At 35.2% G+C, this 9,436-nt stretch overlaps 2 protein-coding genes across 2 annotated transcripts; both read right to left on the bottom strand.

Annotated features, from left to right (window-relative positions):
- Positions 1–423: 423 nt before the first annotated feature.
- On the bottom strand, positions 424–3,080 carry LOC125212446 (uncharacterized protein At1g66480-like). Its single transcript, XM_048112618.1, has 2 exons — positions 2,339–3,080; positions 424–743 (listed from the first exon to the last, which is right to left on the bottom strand). The coding sequence occupies exons 1-2, from the start codon at positions 2,915–2,917 to the stop codon at positions 681–683; spliced, it is 642 nt and encodes a 213-aa protein (XP_047968575.1). The 5' UTR covers positions 2,918–3,080; the 3' UTR covers positions 424–680.
- Positions 3,081–6,470: 3,390 nt separating this feature from the next.
- Positions 6,471–8,923, bottom strand: LOC125211915 (U-box domain-containing protein 10-like). Its single transcript, XM_048111877.1, has 4 exons — positions 8,535–8,923; positions 8,247–8,363; positions 7,826–8,164; positions 6,471–7,733 (listed from the first exon to the last, which is right to left on the bottom strand). Exons 1-4 carry the CDS (start codon positions 8,871–8,873, stop codon positions 6,663–6,665), a joined length of 1,866 nt encoding a protein of 621 aa, XP_047967834.1. The 5' UTR covers positions 8,874–8,923; the 3' UTR covers positions 6,471–6,662.
- Positions 8,924–9,436: the final 513 nt, after the last annotated feature.

Raw genomic sequence — 9,436 nt, 5'->3', positions numbered from 1 at the left:
ATGTATTGAACTCATAGCACATATTATATCCAAATAATGCTTACACAAACAAACAAGACAATCACACTAAACAATTATTCCCTCCGTCCCACAATAAGAGTAATATTTTACTATTTCGATCCGTCTTACAATAAGAGTCATATTTCACTATCATAAATGGTAGTAGGTCCCACACCAACTTATTTAACTTACATTTATTATAAAACTAATATATATAAGTCGAGCTCATATTCTACTAATTTATTCAACCTACTTTTCTTTATAATTTTTAAAAATTCGTGCTGTAGCTAAATATGACTCTTGTTGCGAGACAGAGTGTGAGTATCCAGTTTTCTTACATTCTCACGAAAAATACAATTTTTTTTTTAAATCTAAAGCTCTGTTAAACCTAATGAGTTGAATTACTAGCAAGAAGAAACTAGATATAGAAATTTTAAATTTATAATAATAATTAGTAGTACTATATGAGAAGAGAATCATATCATACAACCTACTCTCTCATAATTCACCTAGCTAGAATATATTTCTAGACATTATTCTCAGGATCTAAAATCAGACCATTTACACATACAAAAATAACAGAAATAAATCTGCTATACTTTGTTGCTGAGAAGTGTTACATGGGAATTTGGAGAGACAAAACAAAAAGAGAATGCCCATTATATATCCTTTGCCAATAATTATGAAGCCATAACAATATGTTGGATCTCTCCTTCATGGATAGGTAAAAATCCAACTCGTTTCTGCAATACAAATTATTATATCAGATTTTTTTTAAAAAAATCATAAATAAATGTGTATTTATCAAAAGAGAAAAATATCAATGATTATTTGGTTGGGGTCCATGTCATCTAGTTGCCCAATTGATTATATTGCTAAAGCAAAATCTTAGTCATTATTGTGTTCACAACTTTTTAGTTTGTGTAAATCCATCTAATCCTTGTCATATTTAATTTGGTAGTTATCTTTTCCATCAATAAAATTATGCAGCCCTATTATGGCTTGCCAAACAATATTATTTTTGCTTATATTCATAAAAAATAATACATTAATAATTTTAATTAATATTCAAATACAATAAACATACCATCTCCTAATCAATTTTTAATGGAGATTATAACTAATAATTTAATTTTCCCTATACTTCCCACCAAACTTATTTAAAGGAAAGACTAAAATCTAATTTATTATTTCTTTAATAATCTATCAATATTGTAAAACTTAAAAAAAAAGTAATCAAAAAAATTCTAAAGTGAAATAATTAGCTAGACCCAAAACTATCTAGCTTTCTTATTCGAATTTTTCTAATACATTTTGTGTTTCATTATTAACAAGTGCAGGCTTTTGGAAAAAAAATTAATAGAAGTCGATTTTTAGCATTTTTGTACATGTGAAAACGTTGGATGCAAGAGCCAACCTTGTTTGACTAACACAAGACATGGTCTTAATTTTATACACAAAAAGTTTGAAACAGTTTTGTAAATTTGTCTTATTCCCTTGAACATCTGAAACTGTCAAATTTTTAGAATTTCCATAGAAAAAAAGAAGATTGAATTTTCAGAAATTAAGTTGAGAACACGTACGGAACTATTATTTTACTATTATTGCGTAATCTATGATTTACTTTTTAGGTATCTTTTCTCATAATTTAACATTATCTATTGGATTTTACTGAATTTTCAAACAAAATCACATGCAACGAAAGTTTTTGTCCAATACAAACAAAATCCGCTAAACATGGCATGAAAAATGGAGAAACTCTAATTTGTATAGTAAAACAAGGGGAAGAAAAAGTCCTTGTTTAATTTAGGTAATTACTTACTTATTATTTACTCCTCAGTCCTATAATAATTGTCACTCTTTTTCATTTCAATCGTCCCACAATAATTATCACACTTCATTTTTACCATAAATAGTAAGTAGGCCCCACTTTCCACTAACTCACTTCACTCACATTTTACTATAAAACCAATATAAAAAAGTGGGTCTCACATTCTACTAACTTTTCCAACTAACTTTTCTTTACATTTCTTAAAACCCGTGTCCACAATAAGAGTGACAATTATTATGAGACGGATGGAGTAGTATTCATCATTTTATTTTTAGACTATCGATTACTCAATTGATGTTTAATTTTTGCTGTCAAGTTGATATTTTGATCGCTGAAATTTTTTTTCTCAAAAATAAAATGATGAGTACTAGTAATTACCTAACTAGGACATTTTCGACTAAACGTCCCAAACAGAACAAAATCGACCGTTTGCCTATAATTGGCGTAGTTACGTGCAATTAACCTATTAAAAATGTAACAATAATTTTTAACACTTGAATAACTAACCTTGATTCGACGATCTCCGTTAAGATGCACATTCTTCTCCGCCGCCGCATCGCCGCCGTCCGCGGCGGCCCTCTTCGCCATGCATAGCCTCACGATCTTCTCCTCCACCTCACCGCTATCCTTGCTCTCCGCCATCAGCCTCTCCACCTCCGCCCTCGGCAGCCTCATCCTCACCCTCTTCCCCCCCTCCGAGGCCTCGGCCTTCTCCTCCTCGGCCGCCGCGATGCTCGGCGGCTTCATTATAGACAAATCCGAAGCCGAGCGGCGCGCCAGCATCAAACTCTCGAGCCGGTCCTTCGCGCCCATGTGAATTCCCGATTTTACCCTCCGCGCGCCCTTTTCCTCGGGAAATTTCGGCAGCTCGACTAAGAAATAGAGGCGCTTCGGCTTCAGCTCCTGCTGCGGCTCAAGCGGCTTGGCTCGCACGCCGTAGTGCTTCACGGCTTCCGATTCGAGCAGCACGTGGCCCGGGTGGCCCTCCATGACCGAACCGGCCCGAATCGGGGTCTTTAGCTTGAAGCTCTCACCGTTGATCTTCATTACTTTTGCACTTTTACTTCCTCCCAAACTATTTCCCATTTTATTTTTTGCCTTAATTTTTTTGATTTTGTGTGAATGTGAAAAAATAAATTATGGAAGGGGGATTGATGGATGGGAATTTGGCTAGCTTTTATGGAGGTGGTTATATGTAAGGGGTTATTGTTGCATGAAATTTTTGAGGTCAAGAAAAGTGTACAAATTTGAAATTTTGGAGGCCCTTTGAAAAATACTCCTAATACAAGATTGGGACACACCAATCCATAAAATTGCTACACAATAGCTAAACAAAAAAAAACTAATTTTAGAAATTTGGAATTTTAGTTTTTCAAGACTAATTTTATGTCTCCACTTCTATAGTACTACCATTGTATCAATGTTGAACATTTTAAATTGTGATCTAATTAGTTAGGAGAGTTGTCTTGCATGTAATTTATGAAATATTTTTGTTTTTAAAAAAATTGTCATGCTTATCTGAAAGTCAACAACCATGCTACATAATTTAGGTAGGTTAGGATGGGACGATGTATTGGTAAGGAATTTATTTGTATATTTGTCGATTAAATGAGTAAAGCATAATATGAAGCTCGTGATGTAGAATTGTGGAGTATTAATAGCCACTAATCCACTCTTTTTAAAGCCGAATTTATGTTGGAATTACGATATTACTACAAATCGTCACGAGTTTATAGCAATATCGTAACTATGCATAGTTAGTGTACTGCTATTTTTCATCAAAGAAAATGCTCGAATCCAAATACAATAGTAGAGCAATATACTAATACCACCCGACCAATACTACCTAACTAAAAGCGAAAAACACAATAGTAACAAGGCATGAGGACATCGTCGATAAATCAACATAATGAATAAGAGATATATAAGGTTACAACAAGACAACTCCAACCTAGACTAAAGTTGGACATAACCAAAGCTAAAAAATCGAAAACAAATTACAACTGGTGATATCGAGAGAAAGTGAAGTATTGTATACCCACCAAACTGAACCTTCCCAAAAGTTGGATTCACAATTATAGACTATCCTTTGGCTCGTCCAGTCTCCATTCTCCAATGTCTTCAAAATTTGCAATCAAATTGAAGCATCATACGTATCATAGTTAGGTTGAACCAATCATACATACGGATAATTTTTAAGTACGACTGTACGACCAATAAAATTTACTACTAAAGTGGTGTTACAACTAACCTCATTTTTGTTTTTCATGAACTCCCAATTTCTTCCGTAGCAAAATTAAAAACCGACTTTTAAGAGAACACGATGGTATAAAAGTTGGTAACAAGTCAATAAAACAAATTGAAAATGACAAAAAGTTGGGAGCAAAAATGATTGATTAATCTAAGTAATAATTTCTTCAGTAAAGGAGCCCTTAGTGGTAAAAATGATTAATACGGTATCTTTGTTAATTGTTAATGGATCACTAATTACTTGTTCAATGAAATGGACTTGCGTTAATCACGGCGTGCGTGCATGTGGACCCAAGCTTGGTTAGTACTGGTCTTATGACTTAGCCGCTTTTGTAGTTTGAAAAGTAATTATAAAATATTTAAATAATCATAGTATATAATTCTAAATAATCACAAAAGATTGTGATAATAATAACGGTAACAATAATAATAACAATAATATTTAAAATATGCAACGATACACAAAGATTGGGTGATATAATGACCGGAAGTCGGAATTTCGATCTTAGCTATCGGATATTATTGTTTTTTAACCATATCTAGACATGAATAATGATCGGATGTCGGACTTCTGATCTTAGTTATTGGATATTATGATTTTTGTACCATATCTAGACACGAGGAATATGTGATGCACATTGAATACTGTTTTTTCTTCAAATTTACAAATTCATTTAAAACTCCTCTTAAGTGACTTTTTAAATTCTTCAAAATTTGTTTATGTATCCCGTTCTAATTTTGACCCCGCCCTTGGATGCCCCGTGCACGTGACTTACAATCTTGAGTTTAAATTTGAATGTCAATATTTTGACCAAATTATGTACGGTATTTCTATATAAATAAAAGTGTAAATTTTGCTTACCACCAAATTATAGTCGTTAATCAGGTTGGTGAAATTAAATATTATTTCTATTATTATTGTTGTTGTGTTTTTCTTTATTCTACATGGCGAAAAGTAAGACTACATCGTAAAATTCGGCCGCTTAATTTCAATTTTGAATTTATATAGTATATGAACACGTGATAGTTTACCATAATTTAATTAGAATTAAATTCCCTTTAATTAAAATAATAAATTCTATCTATACATCATTTATTTAATCTACAATAAATTAAAGGTAGTTAAATGTTAATTGCTTCAAATTTAATATAAAGAAAACGTAATCACAGAGTGCCTAACACATTAGTATTTATTTTCTGTTATTATGAAAAAGTGCCAAACACTATGATGATAATAATAGGATAGAGTTTTGTGGTTATCAACATGTATGGAGATTGAGTTGGAGTGTTTGACCGTGACTCACATAAAAGGGGGTTCCATTCTGATGTTCGGCTCTTTTTCATTTTACAAATTAAATAAATTTTTAAGTTTCAAAATTCGTCACTTTTTTATTGATTTTGTTGAAGTTATATATACTAGAAGTATCTAATCAATTTGCATTTATATAATAAATCATATATACGTAAATCTCAGCCACCATTTTCTGAATTTTGTACTTATGGCGTCTGGCGCTGACAATTATACTACTATTATTCTTTTATTAAAAAATATAAATAATATAGTTTAATAATAGTAGTTTCTTATCTATTCCATGATTATTTTAACTTCCTATCTATTGGCCGAGAGAATTTCATCTTACTAATTCAAATAAGCTTCTTTTTTTTAATACATTTATATTTGTGAATACTTAATCTTACCAACTGAATTGTACCCTTAATTTAATTAAGATTCACCAATCTCAACGTGCTTCTCCACATTCATCACATGTAATAACGGTATAAAGGGCAGCATCCATACTTGAATAGTTGAGCTAAGCCATGTGGAAAATCCTCATTCAAGTCTTTGCCACGAATGCATTATGTACATTTCAATCTAACTGATTTATGATGTAGAAATATTACAAATTTTGGTCTACTTTCTATCATATACTGTACTTATCTTTGTTGTTTACTTAATAATAAGTCTCAGTTCACTTAAAAAAACTTTTTATTGATTTATAGATAGTTTAATTGTTTTTCTTCGAAGCGGATCTCTTATTCTAACAATGCTACACCATTCCTACTCCACACTTATAACAAAATAAAATAATTCCACCATCACTTACATATTTATAAGATTATTTTATTTTGTCGTGATTGTTAAAGTAGGAGTGGTACACCATTGTTGGAGTAGGAGATCCTCTCCCGTTTTTCTTCTATTAAAAAAATGTTATCGGAGCATAATTTATGACGAAGCTATTTCAAGCTCCATATGAAGGCCCAATTTTGTGAGAATAATTGCATTAATCTCAATCTTAGCCCATTTTAAGTGGGGTAAAGCTACAAAGGCCTAGTAAAATTAGTAGTAATGCATATTGACTAAATGTTATTGCACCAAAGTATGAAAGAATAAATTACAATCTGTAGCAAATAGTTTCAAAATAATCATGTCACAAAATTTATACACTAATCATTAATCAAGAATGAAGCAAATAAATACAATAGCAGCCATGGGAATCCTCTCTATTACTCAATTCCCAATTCTGTATTGTGTAAAAAAATCGTGTATAAAAAAAATCAAATGCAACAAATGAGTGCAAAATCACACCTCTTGAGAGCTCCTAAGCTGCTCCAACAAAGCTGCAGCCTTCCTCTTGGCTCTCTCCGTGCCCGACTCTGCCAGCTCAGCCAGCGCCCTTGCTGCTCCGAGCCTGCTCAGGCATGCAAGATTCGTGCTGTTTCTCCTGCAAATCGAGGCCAGAATAACCACAGCATTCTCCCTGCAATGAGGCAGCCCCGTCCCGAGAAGATCCGCCAAGACATGAATCGTTGCTCTCGCTCCAACAAGGGCAGCCTTCGCCTCGTGGTGGCTGACAAGAATGGCAAGAATGGTGAGAGCCTCATCAGCCATACTGCTTGAATCCGTAAGCATCTTGACCAGCACTGGCACGATGCCGGCCCTCACAGCGCGTCCCTTGTTTCCTTGATAGATGCAGAGGTTGAACAAGGCCGTGGCAGCGTCCTTTTTCCCTCTCGATGTCCCGTTCTGGAGCAGTTCCACCAGTGCAGGTATTGCCCCGGATGCACCGATGATTATCTTGTTCTCCTCCGCGACGGACAGGGTGAAGAGGGTCGCTGCAGCGTTCTCCTTCGCCTCCACGCTTCCCTCTCTCAGGACTTGCACAACGGAGGGGACTGCGTTGGCTAGCATGATGAGCTCTTTATTCTCGTTGTAGATGGAGAGATTGAGAATCGAGGTCACTGCATTATCTTGAACCTCACCATCATCGGATGCCAAGAGGTTAACCAAAATCGGGATAGCTCCAGCTGCTGCAAGCAAGATTCTGTTATCCGTGCTTCGTTTAGAGAGTGATCGGATTTCAGCAACAGCAGCCCTGATTTCCTTGACACACCGACTTGCAAGCCTACAGACAAGAACCTCGATTGCAGCCATGTCTCCCTTGACATCACGAAACGATCCATCGCTCCTTTTCAGCCTCCCGTTCACTACCGAAGCCAGCTGAACTACCTCATGCTTCGCGCACCACTGAGATATTAGGCTTCTCAAGACATAATTCGGAGTGAGGCTGAGATTCTGCAGCTTCTGCCGCGTTTTTGGGCATGTAGTGTTGCCACAGTCCAACCATCTCTGTATATAACATCTCTCATACGTCTGAAACAGCAAAAACCAAACCACATTGTGAGTAAAACTGTAAAAGCAAACCACATTTCGAATTAAGCCTCTTGATTGGACCATCATTATACCTGTCCCGTGGCCACAATGACTGGATCCCTCATGAGCTCGAGAGAGATAGGGCAGCGCAGATCATCAGGAACGGAAACAGATTCCGGCTTCTTGCTTTCCTCAAGTGCTTTGCACGACAAGCTAACAGGGTCGTTTACATCCTCGTTCAAGATATGCTCAACGGCCTCAACGCCCTCTCCCACACCCTCTACTTTCGCGCTAGCTTCATTAACAGTGTTGCCAACATTGTGTAAATGCAGACCTTCAATCTCCTTGTCTAAAGGCTGAGATAAGCTCGGGTTTAGAGGGCGTCCGTGTCTCTCACCAGCTCGTCTCAACTGCGACCGCACTAACTCAACCTAATGAAAGGATTGTGATGTTTAGGAATGAATCATCTCCAAAAAACAGTATAAAAGATGATTAATTGCTAATGCTAACAACCTGTTCAAGCACTTCTTCTGAAATGTTGAGATCATCATAAGGCAGATTGTCCAATGCTTTCTCCAATTTCCATGTTACACATTGAAATTGGAAGAGAATTTTCATTGTGGCATCATCCTATAATGCAGAAATCAAACAAGATAAGATAAATTGGAACAATTGCTCAGTTAAAGCATTTCAATTTCTACAATAAACTCAAAAGATCACATTTGACATCCACAAAAATGCTTCTATAAACTTCATAAATCAATTTCTACAAAAAAAGGAGCATTTTTGCAACATACTTACACAATTGAGCTCGGAGTTATCGAAGCCGTTAGCAGCAAAGAGGAGCCTTTTTGCAACCAGAAGAGCTAAATTCAGATCAGCGAAGCCGGAATTAGGGAAAGAAGAAGAGCCCATTCGACAACATTGTTGAATTCTCTCCGAATCTTCGATTTCTTCAAGGAAATGAGCTAAAAGCGAGACTCTTCTCCCCAATTCCGTGCATTCTCTCTTGAAGAAACCGGAGAAGCCCGCGGCGGAGATACGGGCGACGTCGCGGACGAGGCGGAGAAGAACGGCTCCATTCATCGGAGTCGTATCTTCGCCGGCCATTTCAGCAGAAGCGAGGTTTCTGTTTGGCATTTTCACAAACGGAATGTCGACATCGCGGTATGGGATGTGACAACGTTATTATAAAGGTTTGCTTTAATACAGTTGGCTATGCGCCTATCATATCCGACTACAGAATGTAAAATGCATATGAATACTAATTTGGTAATTTCATTTTGGATAATTCGTCTCATTTTGGATAATTCGTCTATTTTGATTGGACATGCATTTAAAGAAATATAATAAAAATTAGATTGAAAAAGTTAGTGAAATATGAGTCCTCCCTTTTATATTAATTTTATAATAAAATGGAAGTAAAAAATGAGTTAGTGAAATATATGATCCACTATAAAAAGAAAATGGTAAAAAAATAAAATGAAATAAATTATGTGGAACGGTCCGAAATAGAAAAATAAGACAAATTATCTGGGATAGAAGGAACACGTTTCTATGAGGTTAAAACCTCTAATTTTAAACTAACAGATTTTCTATATCCAATTTTACGATTCATTTTTTTTAGTGGTAATTTGATGGAGATCAACTAACAATTAATCTCTAGAATTATGGAATCAAATTTATCTATATAAATTTAAAAT

This window comes from Salvia hispanica, chromosome 3 (assembly GCF_023119035.1).
Source record: "Salvia hispanica cultivar TCC Black 2014 chromosome 3, UniMelb_Shisp_WGS_1.0, whole genome shotgun sequence".
In the NCBI taxonomy this organism is placed as follows: Eukaryota; Viridiplantae; Streptophyta; class Magnoliopsida; order Lamiales; family Lamiaceae; genus Salvia; species Salvia hispanica.
Note: the sequence above shows the minus strand (reverse complement) of the source record. Positions and strands in the feature narration are given on the sequence as shown.

Bases quoted from the DNA above. Each gene is read 5' to 3' on its own strand.
- LOC125211915 (XM_048111877.1), bottom strand. From the start codon at position 8,873: ATGCCAAACAGAAACCTCGCTTCTGCTGAAATGGCCGGCGAAGATACG. The intron at 8,364-8,534 runs GTAAGTATGTTG...TCTGCATTATAG, and splicing joins ATAACTCCGAGCTCAATTGT to GATGATGCCACAATGAAAAT. The intron at 7,734-7,825 runs GTATAATGATGG...TTGCTGTTTCAG, and splicing joins TCATTGTGGCCACGGGACAG to ACGTATGAGAGATGTTATAT.
- LOC125212446 (XM_048112618.1), bottom strand. From the start codon at position 2,917: ATGGGAAATAGTTTGGGAGGAAGTAAAAGTGCAAAAGTAATGAAGATC. The intron at 744-2,338 runs GTTAGTTATTCA...TTTGTATTGCAG, and splicing joins ACGGAGATCGTCGAATCAAG to AAACGAGTTGGATTTTTACC.